Source organism: Pinus tabuliformis, chromosome X (assembly GCF_031772625.1).
Source record: "Pinus tabuliformis cultivar Carrire ecotype Pingquan chromosome X, CPIR1, whole genome shotgun sequence".
Lineage (NCBI taxonomy): Eukaryota > Viridiplantae > Streptophyta > Pinopsida > Pinales > Pinaceae > Pinus > Pinus tabuliformis.
In genome coordinates, this window is record NC_142308.1 from 1,043,721,370 (window position 1) to 1,043,743,710 (window position 22,341).

The 22,341-nt window shown below is 39.9% G+C and overlaps 1 protein-coding gene across 1 annotated transcript; it reads right to left on the reverse strand.

The window, feature by feature from the left end:
- Nucleotides 1–15,803: 15,803 nt before the first annotated feature.
- Nucleotides 15,804–19,310, reverse strand: LOC149143362 (uncharacterized). Its single transcript, XM_089451784.1, has 2 exons — nucleotides 16,631–19,310; nucleotides 15,804–16,441 (listed from the first exon to the last, which is right to left on the reverse strand). Exons 1-2 carry the CDS (start codon nucleotides 19,308–19,310, stop codon nucleotides 15,804–15,806), a joined length of 3,318 nt encoding a protein of 1,105 aa, XP_089307910.1.
- Between the last annotated feature and the right edge of the window lie 3,031 nt (nucleotides 19,311–22,341).

A 22,341-nucleotide genomic window follows, 5' to 3' on the forward strand; every position in this document is an offset into this window, starting at 1 on the left:
ATCCATTAGCATAAGTCTCTTTAACCATCCCACATCTTTCACTCAGGTACATCATAAAATTAGCTCGCAAATGTGCTTATCAAAAGGGTGATCAAAAGGGGAAGCATGGGAAATCCAAGTAAACCTGTCAGGGCTATGGACGCTCGCTGGCAAAGGGGCCATACTTGTATGGAATAAAAGACAACTTCATTGGGGTATTGACCAGGCTCGCTGGCAGTGAAGCAATCTCAAATACCATTCATATTGATGGATGTATGCTTTATAAAAAAAACTTCTGTGTACCTTCTTCTATTTTTCGTACGAGGTAATCTTAAATATTCAATATTTCCCAAGATGTGGATTGATGATTTTAGACTCAGTTTGCTTTGAGTACTTTTTTTTTGAACTTATATTACTTGAATCACTAATGTGCGACCCATGTGAAATATTTTACTATTTAATGGCTTAATAGAATTACTCCCTTTTAACCTTTACATAAAGTGAAGTTCGTTATCTTTTTAACCATAGATAATTGGTTCTTCCCGTATGTCGCCATTGTTGTAGTGAAATCACACCATCCCCATTTTTAACTTATTATTTCTTAATAATAATGAGGACCCTTTTCGTAAATTTTGGCTAAATCATATATATATATATATATATATATATAGATATATATATATATATTGCTAAGTATCCGACAATTTCATGAGATTTTTATTTTCTTTGGATTTCTATTATGATTGCTTCATTGCGTTCAATTTCTTACTAGCTTTCCATCGGTTCTCGTTTCATCTCATTTGGATGCACGATTTGCAAATGACGTTGATCCAAAGTTTGATGATTTTTATTGCTTAGGCAAAAAATGTTCAAAATGTATATTATTATTATTTTATTTTATTTTGTAAATTAATTATAGATATTGATGTTTATTGAATTTTAATTATTTTTTGTTAAATATTTATTAATTTTCACTAATGGTCTTACAGAACCACCGCAACCGAGATTGTGGAATAATTAATCTTATATGCTATCGGATTTCATAAGAGAATTAAGATTTTAAAAATAACTTCTAAAATTTTGAAATGATTAAGTGGTTGTAGTTCTTTTTAATGTTATCGAGATCAATATTAATATAGTGGTTTTAGTTGAAGTAGGGAGGGTCCCACTCCACATGAACCTCATCTCACCTCACCTTCATTTTTGCCTTCCCTTTTTAGGACTTTAAATATCATAACACTTATTTTAAAACCTCCCGAAATTACCCTTCTGAGATGCCTCCTCCCAATATATCCTTCCTTCTCTTACTTTTCGGGACCTCAAAACTCTTCATTTTGGAACTCCTTTTTATTTTATCTACGACATCCCAACTGCTGAAATCCTATACCTCACCCCTCATCACCTTGGTCCCACCTCATTTCGGGCCCCCCCATTTCAGAGCTTTTAATTTTTGTAACCCTTATTTATTTATAAAACTTCTGAAATGAGACCTTTGAAATCCATACCCCGATGAAAAACCTTTAATGAATCCTAACCTCGATGATACATATCTGGGCATCACACCTTGGGACCTCGAGACCCTTCCATCTCAGAACTTTCTTTTCTCATTTCCAAAATACTCCTTACCTCCAATGCCCGATACTCTTATCTCAAGTCCCATTCCATTTCGGGTCTTCCCATTTCGGAGCTTCGTTTTATAAAACCTTTTGAAATTCCCCTCTGAAATGTTCCACCTTCGATGCCTCCCACTTCATATTTAGGCTGATAGGCCTTCCTATGCATCAACAATTGTCAACAATTTTACCTTGCTTCGTTGGATCAGGTGAGACACTTTCAACCGTTGATTTGAAGTGTCACTGCTTTTTCCAAATATCAATTGAGTTGCAATCCTGTTTTTTCCCATTCTTTTATGTCACTCTTGAAGATATTTTTACTGCTTTTTCCTTGCCAGTTGTTGTTGTTCTTCTTCTTCCCTGGCTTTTGGCAAGCACGGTTATTCTTCCCTGGCTTTTGGTTTTGCTCTACAAACTCCTCTGTCGATAGTGAGCTCATAGCGAGTTCCGATGACCTCTTCAACTTGGAAATCCAGAGTAAACACGTCAGCTTTGACACCATATCCACTCAGAAGCTGATTATTTTTCAGGGTTCATTTAACAGGTATGTTTTCTGCGTTAACGGGGTTTTATTTTGGGGGTCCTCTTTTCTGTTTCTACTAAATACAATATGAGTTTGTTCTATGTATTTTACTCATTATTTACTTTCGCATTCTATTGTTTTACTGGTCACAGCTTCCCACAGTTTTCATATCTATTTCACAGGCTTGTAGGTAGCCACAATTTATATCATTTACTGGCTAATTTTCTCTCTTGAAAACTCTATTGCTCTGTTACGCTGCATTTTGTTTTTCCTACGAGTATTAATATTACATTTTTGGTCTTTCGGCAGGTCACTCTTTGGCTCAGCATGGGTGCTGAAAGGCTTAGCGCACTTCCTCAGCCATTCCAACCGAGGGTTCTGACATCTAGGTGCTTTCTGGACCACTGAGGTTTTATAAGATTGATTGGGGTTTTACCGCTGCAGAGGACAACACAAGAACCGTTTCTATTATGACTTTTAGGCTTTCTGCTGCGAGCTAGGGATTTTAAGTTGATAATGAACTCTACCAATTAATGGACTGAACTCGGTCTTTGGAAGAAGTGACAGCTTCTCTGGCTTTCCAAACAGTGTTTTACTTCCTCTGTAATTTATATTGCTTAGCGATCATTTTCTTTTGATTAACATTACTCTGTGGTGGGTTCTCACTAGTTTTTCCATCCCTCTCTGGCATGGAATGCGCTATATATTTGTTTTTAAGTTTTAATAGGAAAAATACCATTCTCTACTCCAGGATTTTGTCAAACGATAATGAATTAAAGGGTTAAATCCTCATGTCCTCATTGAATTATTGATGATGTGTTAGTTATATGGGTTTTCGTTTTTGTTCTGAAATATATGTTTATATTTCAGTATAAGTTCTGGAAATAGTTCCCATTTTTAACCAGTAGTGTGGTTACTGCTTTGAATATAGTTCATAGCGCGTCTATAGTCATAATACAGTTGCATGTCGGCGTACTCATTTCTTGTGAATACAGAATAGTCAACACCTGTGCTTTGCGAAAATAATGGAGAAAAGGAATTACTCATTTGACTAATCGAGTGGCTATTGAAGAATGACGAGAAGCTTCAACTGCTCATACTTTAAAATAATAATAAAAAAATACATGCGTATCTTTTCACTATGGATGGTCTTGTAATCTTTTATATATAAATATATTTATTTTTTAACTCGATTCTTGTTATTTATTACATTGCATTGCAGTCCCGTTCATTGTCAGTGGATTTGAAGACGCTGCAACCTACAGGAGGGAGGCGTCGAGGCTTCAATGCTCATCCATTAGGCTTGAACCAACATCTCTTCTATAGAAATTCAACAATTCTAATTTAATAATCCTATCGGCCTCTCTTTGTACCTTTTGGGACAATTGCTAGTATAAAGCCTCCTCTTCATATACATTGTCGCCCCATTTAAATGATGCCCAAAATAACTACTATGGAATTTTAATTAATTAGTTTAATATTTTTATATTAATTAAATTATGTAATATAATTACTTTGTATATTAATTTAATTTGAATTTATTAATTTGTATATAATTAATTCAATAATTGTAATCAATTAATTTTAATTATATAATTAATTAGAATTATCTATTTAGTTTATATTGTTTTTTAATTAAAAATTTCCTGATTTTGGCCCACGCAAACATTTTTCCAAAATTATCACAATTTTAACATCATGTCTTTGGAGAGATATATCTCAGGATTTACTTGGCAAAATGAAGCTCACAATAGCTCATTGGAAAGCTAAGACTATGGATGAAAATTTGGGAATGATAAATTTAGCAGAGTCAATCATTTAATGACCCAAAAATTCAACAGGAGACAAAGTGATGAATTTGCAACAACAATTAATTTTTCAAATTTGATTTGGGCAAATTTCATTGACTTGGGAAAATTGTTGTCACTCCCAAGTGTTACTCAAAAGCTAATCATATCCATTCGAAGCAGTCACATCTTAGATTTATTTTGGATTTTATTTGTTTTAATTTAAGTTCACGAGAGTTGTCTTTTCCAGATTTTCTAATTCTGATTTTAGTGTGTAATTTAATTTAATTTATTTTGGTTTTGATTGGTTTGTGACAGGAGATCAATTGGAGAAATTCAAATCTAAGACACTTTGGAGCAATGGAAAAAGACCAACAAAGAGAAGAATGGAGAATTTATAACTCTAATTGTGGATCTTGGAAGCTACTCTCAACAATGCTCTATTTTTTAGATTTCTTGTAATTATTAAATAGCAGTTTACAGAATGAAGAATGACTTCCTCTTATCTGCAACTAGAGGTTCTGAAAGCACTATTGTAATAGGATATTCTAGTTGTAGGTGAGTATAAAACTTCAAATATGAGGTTAGGGGAAAACTCTGTGATTTTTCTTGTTGTGCATTTGCACTATTGTAATGTATTGTGAGTTGAATTATGGACAAACATGGTATTTTTAGTTCTGAAAGAGAAGGTTGTTTTACACTACTGTTGGCAATTTCTCCAAGGAGTTGAAGCTGCTCAAGGACTGCAAATTCTTGTAATGATATTTTGGTATGCTTTTAATTAATTTTCATTTCATGTGCACTATTGTTTTGGGATGCAAATTTATCATTTTGTTATCATAATTTCTGCAATTGATTTTAATTCTTGTCCTAAATAGTGTATTACATTATGATATTGAGCATTATTATCGTATCGATTGTTTTATGCTATTAAAGTTCTATAAGAGCTATCTGTGAGGAACAAAACATAATATAACGAGTTTCTAAATAATATAACGAAATATTCAAGGCCAATGCCTTCTTTCTAAATTGTTCTGTAAAGCTTTGCATGCTCTGTCCTCTTCTTTGTCTCAAATTTTCCTATTCCATGGTTTCTTTTTGGGTGTATGCTAAAGGGTAATATTGTTTCTTTAATTGCATTAGTGATTTCTAGCCATGAAGAAAGGAACTTTCCATTCATTTTTCTACCTTATTAAAGTTTACTTTCCCACCAAACCAACATTGTACCTTCAAGCTAAAGAGAAGCAAATTGAATCTTTACATACTATTCAATAATTTGCTTAAAATGGAAATAAACTTCTATTTGTCAAATCCAATTATCTAATCTTTTTGCATTAAGCTCACCATTATACATTGTCAAGTCAAACTTGACATCCAACTTCAAGAATGACTTCTTTGAAGTAATCTTCTTATGAGGAGATGGAGATTGAGAATGAGAAGGATAAGAAGGAGGTGAAGAATGAGGAGGAGAGGGAGGTCTTGAAGGAGGAGGAGAAGAAGGAAGAAGAAGGGGTTGATCACCCTCATTCTTTACTTGATTGGTGCCATCTCCTCTTCGGAGTCCTCTTACATTGTAGAGCTCTTCCACCCTTGGTTGCATCAAACTAAATGCCTCGAGGAAATCCAACTAAGAGTTAAAAGGATTCTCTCGTCTTGGTGAAACCATCTATCCTCTATGAGTGAAGCTCCTTTAACCAACATCTTGTTGAAAATAGCAACAAGAAATGCTAAAAATAGCACTGCTATAAATAGCATTTTGGGATACATTCCAATTTTAGTTAGTCCTTGAACTAAAATTGAGAATTAAAATTCGAATTTGATTTTAGCACTTGGTTGTAAAATAATTAATTAATTCATCTTGAGTTGATTAGTTGTAGAAAATCAAACATGAAGTCTATGTGAAGACATGCAACAGTTTCCCCTTTGATTGAGGAAGTTATCCCTTAATTAAGGAGATCAAGGTGAGTTGTACTTTGAGTTGTAATTAGTTAGCTCAGTTAATTGAGTTAAGTCCAGTTAGATTAGTTCCAACAGTTTGTGGAACTGATTGTGAGTTCAGTTAGTTAATGCATGCATACATGTAACTACTGCACTTCAGATAACTGAATATTCTCTCATAAATAACTCATGCATGTCAGTTCAGTTAGAGACCCAGTTGAGATTAGATGATGGGACAGTGTACTATCAGTTGCAAGAATATTCCATTAAGGATATCTCTTGCATGCAGAAGGAATTCATTCCTTGGAGATTGCGCAATTACTTCTGAGTTTGGTGAGTTGTGTCAGAGGTGAATTCACACAGGTGGCAGCCAGAGGACCCAGGAGAAACTGCGCAAGCAAATAGAAGTGAAGTTTCAGCGCTTCATAGATGCAGACTGGGCAGGGAGTCCATCAGACCGGAAGAGCACTTCAGGAGGAATCTTCAACCTTGGTTCAACTACAGTTTCTTGGTACAATAGGAAACAGATGTTAGTTGCACTTAGCTCAGCAGAGACTGAATACATGTCTGCCAGTCAGGCAACATGTGAGGCTATTTGGATGCGGAAGATTCTAGTTGGATTGTTTGGTCAAAGGATGGATCCAACTGTGATCTATTGTGATAATCAGAGTTGTATCAAACTCTCTGAGAATCCAGTATTTCATGATAGGTCCAAGCACATCGATATCCGGTATCATCATCTTCGAGGCTGTGCGGTAAAGAGGATCATGTTGTTGTTGTATGTTTTGATCGAGGAACGGGATGCAGATATTTTGACTAAGGCATTGTCAAAATGCAAGTTCGAGTTCCACAGAGACAGGATTTGGGTGACAGATAATCCCTTTTTTGTTCAGAGGGAGTGTTGAAAATAGCAACAAGAAATGCTAAAAATAGCACTACTATAAATAACATTTCAGGATACATTCCAATTTTAGTTAGTCCCTGAACTAAAGTTGAGAATTAAAATTCGAATTTGATTTTAGCAACTGTTTGTAAAATAATTAATTAATTCATCTTGAGTTAATTAGTTGTAGAAAATCAAACATGAAGTCTATGTGAAGACATGCAAAAATTTCCCCTTTGATTGAGGAAGTTATCCCTTGATTAAGGAGATCAAGATGAGTTGTACTTTGAGTTGTAATTAGTTAGCTCAGTTAACTGAGTTAAGTCCAGTTAGATTAGTTCCAACAGTTTGTGCAACTGATATTGAGTTCAACTAGTTAATGCATGCATGCATCTAACTATTGCACTTCAGATAACTGAATATTCTCTCATAAATAACTCATGCATGTCAGTTCAGTCAGAGACCCAGTTGAGATCAGATAATGGGACAATGTACTATTAATTGCAGGAATATTCCATTGAGGATATCTCTTACATGCAAAAGGAATTCATTCCTTGGAGATTGCGCAATTACTTCTGAGTTTGGTGAGTTGTGTGAGAGGTGAATTCACACAGGTGGCAGTCAAAGGACCCAGGAGAAACTACACAAGGGAATAGGAGGCTTGGAGGATTGAGGGAAGGCATATGTTGTGTTTATTCAGTCTATGAGCAGAAGTGAGGGATTGTACTGAGAGCTAAGGATCTGTGTAATCCTGAGATATTTCCACTTGTATGATAATACAGATAGCGGGGTTTTTAGCTGAGGCTCTCCCCAGAGTATTCTTCTGTGTTTCATGTGTGATTGAATCTTCTTCTCTATTATATGTGTTCTGTTTGATCTTGCTTAAAATCGATTAAGATTCCGCAAGTTTGATTGTAGAAGTAGATTAAGTATTTTGCTTTAGTACATTGCACAATCAGTTTAATCTACGGTGAAATTTGTACATGGTATCAGAGCAAAGGTGATCAAAGCGAAGAACAATATACAAAGAAGGGAGAAGTTCGAAGTTTGAAGTTCTGGATTATAGAATTCGAATTCTTATCACATCTCAAATTTCACCAATGGCGTTCAACGGTTTGAGACTCGAGTATGCCCTTAATGGTAGCTCGAATTATATAGCATGGAAGGATCGCATGGAAGCGGTATTAGAGGACAACAATTTGTAGGACTTTATTGATCAATAAGTCCCCAATCCAGCAGTTGCTAATGCCCAAGAATTGGCGGAATGGAAGAAATGTGTCGCTAGAGGGAGGATAATTCTTCTGGAGGGAGATTGAGACCACATAGTCTCGAGTCTCCATGGGAAGGAGACACCGTTTTCAATGTGGAAAACATTGAAGGATCTATATCAGAACAACAATGATTAGAGGAAGCTGGTGCTGAAAGACAAGCTTTAGAAAATCAAGTGTGAAAAGGGCGACATGATCTCTACATATTTGAACAAGCTCACCACCTACAGGGATGAGCTTGGAAGTGTAGGGATCACGACAGCCGATGATGACATGGTGAGTCTTGCTCTCCTCGGTCTTCCTAAGAGTTGGCATAGCTACCAAGACTCGGTAAATGGAAGAGAGAAACTGCCAGATTGGGAACAACTTTGGTCGGATCTAATGCAAGAGGAGATAAGGAGAAGCACCTGAGATGGATCTTCATCAAAGCAAGATGATGAAGAAAATCTAGCCTTAGCGAGTAAGGCGAGGAAAGGGAAAGGGAAGACGTCCCATTCCAAATCCAGTTCTTCCCATGGTGGGAAGAAGATTGACAAATCGAAAGTGAGATGCTTTCATTGTCATGAGGTGGGCCATTATGCTACGAATTGTCCACATAATAAATCCTCGAAGGGATCAGATGGTGAGGCACTAGCCTCACAGTGCGAATTAGATTTCACCCTCATCGCATGTATGGTTTCATCAATGGTGGGGTGGGTTTGGTACCTGGACAGTGGAGCTTCATTCCACATGACTGATGACAAGAATATTTTCAGTACCTTGGAGGAGAAGGACCTCCAAATGCACATCGAGATGGGTGACGATGGAAAGTACCGTGTTTCAGGTGAAGGTACGGTTGTGCTTCAGGGGGAGCATGGAGCTCCTCTCACCCTGACTGATGTAAAGTATGTGTAGGGTCTGAAGAAGAATCTTGTGTCCATTGCTATGCTGGAAGACAAAGGCTATGATGTAGTCTTTAGTAAAGGAAAGGCATTCCTGAGGTATATCGGCACTAGACAGACCAAGAGGATTGGGATTCGAGTAAAGAATCTCTACAAGCTAGAGGTAGATGACTGTGTTGCATTGAGTTCCAAAGCAGAGTTAGTGCAGAGCCAAGATGTTGGCGAGCTATGGCATAGAAGATAGGGCCACTTGCACCATGGGGCCTTGAAGATCATGCAACAGATTTCTACCGGACGTCCCATGGGAAAACTAGAGCAAATCAATACATGCAAAGGTTGTACCTTGGGTAAGTATGCAAAATCTTCCTTTCAGGATCGAGATAGTAGAGCTGGAGCAATCTTGGAGCAAGTCCATACAGATGTGTGTGGACCATTCTCTACAGCCTCCACCACTAAACAAAGGTACGATGTTGTTATTTTTATTGATGATTTTTCTCATAGATGTTGGATCTACTTTATGCAGAAGAAGGATCAAACCTTCTCAAGGTTTTGTGAGTTCAAAGCCTTGGTAGAGAATGAAGCTGGAAAGAAAATAAGGGCCTTGCGTAGCGACAATGGTGGAGAGTATGTCTCCCAATAGTTTAAGGACTTATGTGCAGCAGAAGGAATTAAACGGGAGTTGACAGCACCCCATAACCCACAGCAGAATGGGGTGGCCGAAAGGAAGAATAGATCGATTGTGGGAGTAGCTCTGTCGATGCTGCATGACCAAAGCCTACCACTTCATTTGTGGGTTGAGGCATGCAATACAGCAGTATACTTTCAGAATAGAAGCCCGCATTGTATACTGGGAATGAAACACCATGCAGGCCTTTTCTGGGAAGCGACGATATGTGATTCACTTCAGGATCTTTGGATCATTGATTTATTGCCATGTGACCAAAGATGCCCGGAAGAAGCTAGATCTAACAGCTTAGTTGGGGATACTTGTGGGGTATACTGATACACCCCCACAACTATCGAGTGTTCTTGCCTACCAATCAGAGGACAGTGGTACGCAGAGATTTGAAGTTCGACGAGCAGAAAGCCATGCGAGTATCACTTGAGAGGGAGCTTAAGTTGCATGCAAAGGAGGAACTTTTAGCTCCTAAGGAGGAGGAGCCTCAGACTGATGCGGAGCAGCCACATGCAGAGGATCTGGGAGTGGAGACATCCACTCATGCAGAGTCTTCCAGAGATGGGTAGAAACGCTCAAGGGAAGCTGACAGGTTGATGCTGGATGCAAGAGAGAATGTGGGACAACCATCTTCTCAGCGCAGATAGAGGAGGTCACCTAAGCGGTACACTGGTTACATGGCCCTGGTTGGGGAGTGTGTAGAGACCGAACCTTCTTCTTTTAAGGAAGCAGTGCAGCAACCAGTCTGGGTTGATGCAATGGTGGAGGAGTACAACTCCATCATTCGGAACTGTGTTTAGGATGTTGTCCCAAGACCAGAGGACAAGTCAGTAGTGAGTTCCCGATGGTTTTACAAGGTAAAGCAAGAAGATAATGGTAGTGTTGAGAAACATAAGCCAAGGTTTGTTGCCCGTGGTTTCTCACAGGTCGAGGGGATCAACTATGATGAGACTTTTGCTCCTGTAGCAAGGTACTTATCTATCAGATCGATGTTGGCACTATCAACTCAGATGGGTTGGAAGATCCATCAGATGGATATGAAGACTGCTTTCCTCAATGGGAAGATTGAGGAAGAGGTGTACATTGAGAAGCCGGAAGGTTTTGAGACCTTTGATCATGACTCGCATGTGTGCCGACTCAAGAGGGTTTTGTACGGGCTGAAGCAAGAACCTTGTGCTTGGTACACGAGGATTGAAAGCTATTTCACTAGGTTGGGCTTCACCAAGAGTGAAGCAGATGCAAACCTTTACCACATCATGGTAGAAGGTAAGCCATTGATCATTGTTCTTTATGTTGATGATCTGATATTGACAGGTGATGATCAGTTGATCAAGTCTTGCAAGGAGGACCTTGCAAGAGAGTTCGAGATGAAAGACATGGGTCTTATGCACTACTTTCTAGGCATGGAAGTGTGGCAGAAGGATGGGGAAGTGTTTGTGTCTCAAGGCAAGTATGCCAATGAGATACTCAAGCGATTCCACATGGAGAAGTGCAAGCCCATGCAGACTCCTCTAGCTGGTAACTGGAGGAAGGAGGATGCTACTTCAGGTGAGGTAGTAGCTGCTACTATTTATCGGCAACTTGTGGGTTCATTGATGTATCTAGTGAACACACGACTAGATTTGTGCTTTGCGGTGAACCAACTGAGTCAAGCTATGGTTCAGCCTACCAAGCTGTTTTGGAAGGCAGCAAAGCATGTGCTGAGATACCTTAGAGGCACATCTCAGTATGGATTGTGGTACAGACGGACAAAGGGAATGAAGCTTCGGGGCTTCACAGATGCAGATTGGGTAGGGAGTCCATCAGACCGGAAAAGAAGTTTAGGAGGAATCTTCAACCTTGGTTCAGCTACAGTTTCTTGGTACAATAGGAAACAAAGGTCAGTTGCACTTAGCTCAGCAGAGGCTGAATACATGGCTGCCAACCAGATAGCATGTGAGGCCATCTGGATGCAGAAGATTCTAGTTGTTTGGTAAGAGGATGGATCCAATTATGTTCTATTGTGATAATCAAAGTTGTATCAAACTCTCTGAGAATCCAGTATTTCATGACAGATCCAAGCACATCGATTTCCAGTATCATCATCTTCGAGACTGTGTGGTGACGAGGATCATGTTGTTGTTGTATGTTTCGACCAAGGAATAGGATGTAGATATCTTGACTAAGGCATTGTCAAAATGCAAGTTCGTGTTCCACACATACAAGATTGGGGTGATATATAATCCTTTTCTTGTTGAGAGGGAGTGTTGAAAATAGCAACAAGAAATGCTAAAAATAGAGGTGCTAAAAATAGCACTACTATAAATAGCATTTCGGGATACATTCCAATTTTAGTTAGTCCCTTAACTAAAATTGAGAATTAAAATTCGAATTTGATTTTAGCAGTTGTTTGTAAAATAATTAATTAATTCATCTTGAGTTAATTAGTTGTAGAAAATCAAACATGAAGTCTATGTGAAGACATGCAACAGTTATAACTTGATTAAGGAGATTAGGATGCGTTGTACTTTGAGTTGTAATTAGTTAGCTCAGTTAACTGAGTTAAGTTCAGTTAGATTAGTTCCAACAGTTTGTGGAACTGATTGTGAGTTCAGTTAGTTAATGCATGCATGCATGTAACTACTGCACTTCATATAACTGAATATTCTGTCATAAATAACTCATGCATGTCAGTTCAGTTAGAAACCCAGTTGAGATCAGATGATGGGACAGTGTACTATCAGTTGCAGGAATATTCCATTGAGGATATCTCTTGCATGCAGAAGGAATTCATTCCTTGGAGATTGCGCAGTTACTTCTGAGTTTGGTGAGTTGTGTGAGAGGTGAATTCACACAGGTGGCCGCGAGAGGACCCAGGAGAAACTGCGCAAGGAAATAGGAGGCTAGGAGGATTGAGGGAAGGCATGTGTTGTGTCTATTCAGTCTATGAGCAGCGAGTGAGGGATTGTACTGAGAGCTAGATAGCTTGAGAACTAAAGCTTTGTGTAACCCTGAGATATTTCCACTTGTATGATAATACAGATAGCGAGGTTTTTAGCTGAGGCTTTCCCCAGAGTATTCTTCTGTGTTTCATGTGTGATTAACTCTTCTTCTCTTTTATATGTGTTCTGTTTGATCTTGCTCAAAATTGATTAAGCTTCCGCAAGTTTGATTGTAGAAGTAGATTAAGTATTTTTCTTTAGTACATTGCATAATCAGTTTAATCTACGGTGAAATTTCTACACATCTGGATTGTAAGCTTCAAGTTCATCTTCTCCTTTCTTTAGCTTAGACTTGGTAATTGTCCACACTCAAAAACCAAATCAAAATAGCTCACTAAGCTCTGATACCAAAATTAATTAGGATCTTTTTTTTGTGAGCTTATGATTTGCCTTCTTAAACAAAAGGTGAAATGCCAAACTTGATAAAACACATTTAAAAAACTATGAACAAAAAGTAATAATTTTCGGACAAATAAGAAGAACACAACGAGATTGATAACAGAGTTCACCGAGTGTGGGCTACATCTCTGAGTCTATTTCCAATGGAGTGGCGCCTTCAATTATGATGCAAAATGAAAAATTTACATCAAAATCCTTAATCTCAAAAGTTGGCTCTCTATTTTATAGTTGTGCAATAGCCTTTAAGAACCCTAGAAAACACTCTCTCCTTTATCTAATCTCCAAAAGGGCACAAAATGAGTGTATTTACCACATTCATAGTGATAATCTTGCTAATATATGTGATGGGTTCGACCTTTTTGCCACACTTCATGCTAGTGAAATGGTATAACTTTTGGTATGTAAAACATTAGGAATCCGCAGCCTCTGGGTCGAACCCGCAAAGGTTGTTGTTTGAATCATACCACATTTAATATATTAAAATAAAAATAAAAATACACAAACCATCCAAATCAAGGTGCATGGGCATATTAGTTAGACCGTTGTAAATAAGTGGGATAGGTCACGTGGTCAAATTTGCAGACCTTCCCTTTTTGGCTGAAGCATAACAAATTTATGCTATATAATATATTTGCAAGTGACCTTTTGAATGTCCCATTGTGGTTCATTGGTGGCACATATTGTTTATGGTTTTGTGGGTTACAGGGTCAAACCCCATTGGCTCCACATGTATTCATTTTGAATATGTTATTAGACCTGTCCACCAAAGTTTATGCCATCTAGAATCCAAACGTCGTGGGCTCGATCCACCAAAACCCAATTCATTCAATAAGCCTCTAACCTTCTTGGGATTTCAAATGTTGCCATGTGGTGGTCTATTATTGGCCCACTTGGTGCAAAATCCCCTTGTCTTATCAACCCTGTCAAGTTAGCCTAATGAGTCAACTTGCCATATCATCTGCCCAGTCAACTCCTATGCCATGTGCCTTTTGGATGACCTACCATGTGTCCTTCGTATAGCATGTCATGTGTCATTTTTAGGACCTGCCACGTGTCCTTCATACGTCCTACCACATGTCACCCTATAGGACTACCATGTGTTACACATGTCTTTCCCTTTTACCTATTTCTGCAAAAATTCAAAACGCAATAACTTTCTCGTACGAAGTTTTTTTGAGCTTGTTAAAGTTGTGTTGGAAAGCTTTTGTCGAGTTGTTTAGGATGGCAAAATTTTCATCTCAATTTGGGACTACTAAATTTTAAGGTATCTTGGATCCTCCAAGATTAGATATAAACCTAGTTTTCCTCATGCTACTCCATCGTTTGCTAGTCCTCACCATCATTTCTGGTGGTTAAATTAGTAATCTTAGACTAATTCTATGTTGAATACCCAAATACCCTATTGATGCACAACGAAGGAGTAGTATGTTCCTCACATTGATGGGTGGTGTTGTTGTGAATGGATTATAAGGAGACAAGAACAAAGATCGAGAGCTCGTATGCATGGCACACATCAATTGGAGTGGAGAGGCTGCTACCAATTGCAACATCACATCTCTCGCGAATATATACACTAATAATTTTTTTTCTCCAAATTATGTGCGTGTGTTAAAAAACTAAAGATTATATATAAGTTTACATGTGATATGAATGATGCATTAAATGCTAAATTTGAAGGAATAACCCAATTTAAAAAGGTTTTAGAGTGAAATCAAAATTACAAAAAATAATTTTATATATTTTTAGTTTAGTAGTATGAACTTTTAAGAGGAAACAAATGTTTCTTTTTTGTTTTTGTAAGATCAGAATAATTATATTGCTATAAAAATATTAACATGCATCGACAATTGTCTTTATTGGTCTACCACTTGGGAAACCAGATGATCCAGACTTATGCAAGAACACAAAAAAATACATATAGACGCATAAACACAAAGATGCAGCAGAAATAAAACTTCATTTCATTTATATCAAAGAATTGGAATATGCTTACATACATAAATGGAAATAAACTAGCTCAGGCGATGGTAGCTTATCTTTGAGAAGAGATGTGGTGGCTACATGTCTTTGAATTGTGTTTTTTTTTTTATACTGTAACGGTTAATGGTATTAAAGAGCGGCAAACCAGCTGCCGCGGGCTGAAGCATTACAACAAAGTCTGAGTTTGAATTTCCTGTTGCACAGTAGAGGATCTCGCTCTTTGAAACACTTACAGAGGAAATCGAGCCTCGTACTGTCTGAAATCAAAGTTGAAATACACAGTGCTTGCAGTGGAGGTCTTGTTAGTCCAGCTTAACCTTTGCGTCTTCCTTGCTCTGGCATGTTATAGTGGCGAACCTCCATTTAACCAGAGTCCGCCTAATGCTTTCACAGATCCTCCTTCCATCAATAGAGAGGCTGGACAGGTCCTTCAGCTACCCAGGCCTAGACTCAACACAGCGAAATTGAAAGAAAAGGAACGAAGTAGAATCATACAAAATTTCATGAGGAGGATGCGCAATACAAAGAATCATCAGAGATTGGAACCCTTGCTTTTAAGATCTATAATCGGCGCATTAACTTCCGAGCGGTAAGCAGAGCAGCGGCGGACAGAACGCTTTCAGGAGCATGAAAACCAACAGGTTGTTCTGAAAAATAGTGCATTCATCTTCTTGTTCTGTGCAATGAGGCAGTCTTTGGGAATCTGAGTGATCTGTAACATGATCACCGTCAATTTCATTTGCTTCAGCCATTTAAATTATCTGAGAATCGAACTTCCCTTATCGAGATAGATGTTGGCTTATTGACCATATAGAGACCGGGATCATTGACTGCATGAGGAGGAACAGGTCTGGATTTTGAAAGCAAATTTGAGAGCAGGTCGACCAAAAGGGGATTAAGGAATGATGCAGTTAGTCTCATCAGAATTGACTAACAGGGATCTTCTGCTACGGGTAGAGCCCAGATTGGCTTCAAGGTCAGCTTGATCGTTCAGGTGCCTCAGAATATGGAAAAAGGATATTTTTCGGAACTGGGCCAGAGTAAGCCTGATTTTCTTGAAAATGGAAGCTAAGTGGATCTGTGAGGGGTTTGAGTTGAGGTTCAGCGCTTGGATGATCAGCCTGGAGTCTCCAAAGACTGACAGAGTCAGAAAGTTCCTTTTGATGGCCAGATTAAGCCCTTGCCACAGAGCCAAAGCCTCAGCTCTGTTATTAGATTCGATGCCCAGCCCCCATTGATACCGAAACTCAGTAGATCCATCCGGATTCAGAAGAACCCCACCTCCACCCACAGCTCCGGGGTTGCCTTTAGAGGCCCCGTCAAAGAAGAGGCAGTGTTCCTCCAAAGCAGAACGCCATTTGATAAACATCTGTTCTTCTAGGCGGATTTCCCAATTCGCTTGGGGAATTGCAGGGGACAAGGGCTTGAAAACATAATTTGGAACCAGATCTTTGAGCCATAGCTCCTCCTCGCTGTCCAAAGCTGCTTCATTCCTTATTGCAGGTTTGGTATCCAGAGTCTCTCCCAATAAAGCTTGGATTTTAGTGATAATTTTGCCAGGAGTACATTTTTCATCCCTGAAAAGCCTATTGTTCCTCTCCAACCACAGCTTCCAGCAGGTGAATTTAGGGATCCACATCCAGGCTGTCTTGAGGAGGCATTTTTTAGAGAGGTCGAACGGAGATAATATGGCCCAGTTGTGAAGCAGGTTAGGAATATTACCAGGAATCTCAACTTTGTCAGCCCCTGACCTCAGGACCCCCCTCCAGACATCATGGGCAAAAGGGCAAAGCAATAACAGATGGTTAGCGGACTCTTCCTCTGACACACACAGAGGACATCTGGAAGGTCCTTCCATTCCACTTTTTCTCAGGATATCTCTAGTGAGAATGTTGTTATGAACTAACGTCCAGCAGAAGAAGTCAATTTTGGGAAGCGAAGGGAAGGCCCAAATAAATCTCCATTGAGTAGGGTCAGGGGGGACATTAGGAATCATTGTCATACTTTTGTAACCTTCAGAGACTGTGAAATTGCCAGAGAGGGAGCCCCACCCTCTTTTGTCCTTGGCTGTTGCTTTGATTGGAGATTTTCCTTGGAGCTTATCTAACAGTAACGAAGCTTCAACCTGCAGCCTTTGGGGAATCTCTCCCAGATTCCAACTAGCCCATCGTCTTCCAGTATCATCCGTCCAAGTTGAGATGTCCCACAGGGTATTCAGATTGTTGGACTGTAGCCAGTTTTTAATGTTTGTCAGACCTTCAACATGGTTCAGTGGTTGTTCACCAAGGATTGGATCATCCCAAATTCTGATTTTTTTCCCATTACCTGGTATCCAGTAAAGATTGTGACTGAAATGCTCCATAGCAGAAAGACAAAGTTTGAAAATCGGAGAGCCTTTAATGGTTTTTGGGGGCTGGTCCAAACACCTCAGCCGCTGTCCATTGAAGTATTTCTTCCACAGTACTTTCTTACTCCAGCTAGCCTTTCTAGCAACAATACTCCATAGAATTTTGGAGCCCAGGGAGAGATTCTGGGCACCCAGATCTCTTAATTGAAGACCTCCTTCCAGAATTGGCTTTTTAATAGTGCCCCATTTAACTAAATGAAGTCTTTTTTCATTGTTTTTCCCCCCTTCCCAGAGGAATCTTCTCAGCAGACTGTCCAATTTACTGAGGAAGGTTTTGGGAGCAAGCAGAATGGAATGTTGATAAAGAGGCATACTTATGAGAACAGATTTCATCAGGATAACCTTCCCAGCATTGTTCAACCAAGTGGCTCCCCAAGCTTGAATTCTAAGTTTTAGTTTGTCAAGCAGAGGCATCCAGTGGGCAACTTTAGGAATGGATTTGAAGATTGGAATCCCCAGATATTTAAAAAACTCCCAGGTCTGAATTCCTTTCATCTCTAGGAACCTGGCAATATCAGCCAGTTCCTTGACCGAGCAGTTCCAGTCGTAGATAGTACTTTTTAGATAGTTTATCTTGCTGCCCGAGACCTCCTTGTAGGTGTCCAACTCTTTCTTAAAGGATCTTGCAGAATTTATGCTCGCTCCTCCAAGCAACAAAGTATCATTGGCAAATTGGGCATGGTTAATGTCTTTAACATTGGGAACCATTCCGAGTCCTGGCAGAGATTGGATTTGTTGACAGCAGTCAAGTTGGACGCTGAGCACAGAGGCTTGAATAGCGTAGAGGAGCGGGGACAGCGGGCAACCTTGTCTTAAGCCCCTTGAGGCATTGAAGAACTTTGTTGATCGGCCATTAACCAGCGGCGCAATCCAAGGGGAGGCAATGCAGGCTTTCACCCAATTAATGAAGGTTATAGAGAAGCCCAGTTTCTTCATAACAGCATAGAGGAAATCATGTTTCACCCTGTCAAAGGCATTTTCCAGATCGAGATTTATCACCATTCCTTTCTCTTTTCGGTGGCAACTTGAATGAACTGCTTCTTGCACTAGCACAATATTGTCTATAATCTTTCGCCCTTTCATGAAACCTCCTTGATTTTCCGGAATGATTTCCGGCAAAACATTCTTGAGACGATTGGCAATTGTTTTGGTGATCAGCTTATAACTTATGTTACATAGTGAAATGGGCCGAAATCTACCAAAATCAAAAGCTCCTTTCTCTTTCGGAATCAGGGCAAGGAAGGCCGAGTTGGTGCTGCCTCCGATCTTGGAACATGATTGCGACTTCCTCACCATTCTCAAAAGATCTTTATTAATTATAGGCCAGCAAGTCTGAAAAATTCTGGCATTGAACCCATCAGGCCCAAGAGCTTTATCCGACTCCATGCAGACCAAAGCCTTCTTGAGCTCATCCATGCTGATCGGAGCGGTAAGCATAGCATTAACAGAATCGTGAACACAGTGAGGGATTAGATTGAAGGGGTAGGCTTGGGAGTCTAAAGGAGGATTATCAGGAGCCATATAAAGCTCTTTGAAGAAGGTGAAAGCAGCACTTTTGATGCCTTCAGAATCTTTGACCACGGCATCATGGGACCGAATTTCTGAAATAGATTTGAATTTCTTGCCAGCTTCAGCTTGCTTATGGAAAAAACTGGTATTCTTGTCACCGGCCTGTAACCATAAGTTTCTGGATTTTTGTCTCCAGTACTCCTCTTCATCCCTGCTAGCTCTATGGAGAGGTTTTTGCAACTCAACTTCTTTTTGAAGCAGACTTTGAGAAACAACATAATTCTCCATTGCAGATTGATGGGAAGCAAGGTTTTCTAAGGATTCTTTTCTCTTGGCAATGGGTGTTTTCAGGGTTTTAGCCCACTCCTTAAGTCTTCTTTTAAGGCCCCTCAATTTTTCTTCCCATACATAGAATGGGGATCCCAGGATCTGCCGATTCCAAGCTTCAGAAACCACTTCATGGAAACCATCTTGCTGAATCCACATAGGACTGAATCTAAAAGGTATTAGACCAAGGTTTCTATCAAGGGAGAGCTCGAGGCTAATAGGTTTATGATCAGAAGTGCAGTTTGGAAGGATTTTAGAAGAGGCTGTTAGACCACATGTAAGGTAGACGATTGGACAAGGAATCTGTCCAGGCGAGCTGCTATGTGGTTTGGCCCTAATCTTTTGTTAGTCCAGGTATATTTCCCTGCAGAGGGCTTGATATCCTCAAGATCCCAGTCTAGCATTATGTCTTCCACCCATTCTCTAGCTGGATCCCTTACTGGGGAACCCCCATTTTTCTCATCAATGGCTAGAGTGACATTCAGATCACCTGCAATAATGATATTTTCTAGGTTTTGCAATAAAAGAAAGGGCTGAATCGAGTTCCAGCAAAGTTTTTTCTCTGTTGGAAGGACCGGAGCATAAATATTGAACATACTTACTTGTTGACCAGAGTCTTTGTGAAGGAGCTGGGTGAAAATCCAATGAGAGCAGTTTTATTCTTGAATCAATTCATATTTGGAGCTGTCCCAGAAGGAGGCAAGCTTGCCAGAGGCGCCCCTAGCACTGACAGCTCTTCCGGGACCTTTATGCCAGAATGTCTTACTAGTTTGGAGGAGCGGATTATCCTCCATCTTTGTCTCTTGGATGAGGAGGATTTCAGGCGAATGGATCCTAACAATGTCTTTCAGGGCTTCTTCTTTCAGTTTGCTGCCTAACCCTCTGCAGTTCCAGGAGACGTACTTCATTATTTACTGATTTGGGAGGTGGTGGCTCCTTTTGGAGCTCTGCTCTGCTTGCGCCCAGATCTGGTGTTCATCATTCCTTTGAGAGTTTTCTGGGAGCCTTGTAGGACGTCCAGATAAGTTTTCTCCTCTCTCTGTTTCTTCTTGGATTTCCGACCCCTAGCCGACTTGATAGGAGTGATTTGTGAGCCATCTGATTCGGTGTCTCTCTCTTCTAACTCTTCCCTCGAGTCAGAGGCTAGACTGATGTGCTCTTTAGTACCTTCGGTTCCCCTTTGATCAGCAGCAGCTAGAGGATCAGTTGAATTTTCTTCAGTTTCTTTCAGCTTATTCGATTGGTCCTCATTTTCTTCGTGACTCTTTGTTACATTCACCTTTTCAACTAAGGGGGGGCCTTCTTTTGTGATTGGTTTGGTCTGTGGGGTTTCCCCATTGTTCCAGATTTTGTCTGAACAGCAGGCTTTGAGACTACCTTGCCTTTTTTTATCTCTTTCCATCCTTCTTCTTCCACCTTGTCCCTTGATGGGGTTTTAGGATAGTTTCGTTGGAAGTGACCATGCTCATGACAGGTTCTGCACTTAAAGGGCAGTTGCTTGTAGTCCAGTTTCTAGTAGTGATGCCAATCTCCAACTGTAAGTTTAACGGCTTCCGGCAGACCAGCTTCCAAGTCAACTTCCACGCAGATTCTTGCGCAGGTGTATTGGCCCCTGTTGTCAGCTTTGTCAATGAATCGACCCAGCCCGTTTCCAATCTTTTGTAGGGATTGGTAACTCCAGCAGTGGATCGGCAGGTTGGGGAGCCGGACCCAAACAGGAACCTCCTTTGGAACATCGACTGAAGGGTCGAAGTCAGGGGTCCATTTGTTCAGGAAAAGGCCTTGATTTCCCATGAAATACGGCCCATTTCTGAACACCAGGTCACGGTCTTCCTTGGTAGTGAATTCGAAAATGAAGAATCCTCTACCGACAGCATAACAGATCACGTTGTTCGTCAGCAAAGGCCTCCAATTTCGTTGGACCCATTCATCTGTCGATTTTTTTGATGGCCATCGACCCATAAATTGCCCGACCAAACCTCTGTCAGCCAAGGCAAGAGCTATTTTGATCGGCTGTTCTTCAGGCAGAGCAATCTCTGGTATTTCTTCAAGTTTTTTGATGAACGTCGGAACTTCAGGAGATGGCCGTTTTTTCCCTTTCTGAGACAAAAGGTTCCGAAATGTCTTTGCGGAGGAGTTTGGAGGGGGGGAGAGGACTCTCTGCCCCCTGGAGCACCCATGGTGGCGGCGGCACAGCACGCAGCGATCTATGACCTAATCGCAGCAGAGGAGCGCGCACGAATCGTCCTGGTGTTAGTTCAACATGAATCTCTTTGAACTGTGTTACAATGAGGCTCAAAGGCCTGTTTATTACTGAGAAACAATGGAAAACCCTAAACATCCAAAAACCTAACCCTAATAAATGAAGAGCCAAAATTGTGGGCCCTATTTGGGTAAATTGGTACATCAACTTCCTAGGGTCGTAACTTTGGCATATGATCTTTGTTTGGCTATCATAATACCTCATTTCAAAGATCTTGAAGAGGAGGCAAAAAAAAACTAATAATCCTATGCGAGAGTTTTTAGGTCTCTTAGTTTTCACTAAAAACATCTGTTAGTCCCTCAAAACATCTCCAGAAGTTTAGGGCCTGAAAATTGAAAAAAATAGTAAGTCATGCTACAATTAAGGAAAATTAAAAGAAACAATAGTAGGGGTCCAAGTGGAATAGGGGGGTGGCGATCCGAATTTGAACAGGAACACAAAAAATTACAGATATAACCATAAACATAGAGATGCAGTGAAAATAATACTTCATTTCATTAATGTAAAATATTGAAATATGCTTACAAACAGAAATGGAAATAAACGAGCTAGGGCGATGGTAGCTTATCTCTGAGAAGAGATGTGGCGACTACATGCCTTTGAACTGAACGAAAATGAGGCTCAAGGGCCTTTTTATTATTGAACAATAAGAACAAACCCTAAACAACCAAAACCCCAACCCGAGGAGATGTAACACCAAGAGTTTATGGGCCCCGTTGGGGTGAGTTGGACAACCAACTTCCAGGGGTCGTGACTTGGTCATATTATCTCCGTTTGACGCGCATCATATCCCGTTGGAAAGATATCTCCGAGGACTACTACTAAAAAAGACAATTATAGACAAAAAATTTGCTCACGGTAGATTTCCAAAAAAACGTTGTTTAGGGCCTCAAAACAACTCCAGAAGTTTACGACCCGAAAAACTAC

Bases quoted from the DNA above. Each gene is read 5' to 3' on its own strand.
- LOC149143362 (XM_089451784.1), bottom strand. From the start codon at position 19,310: ATGTGGATTCAGCAAGATGGTTTCCATGAAGTGGTTTCTGAAGCTTGG. The intron at 16,442-16,630 runs GTAATATTCCTA...CTAAAATCCAAG, and splicing joins TGACAAAGTTGAGATTCCTG to CTTTATTGGGAGAGACTCTG.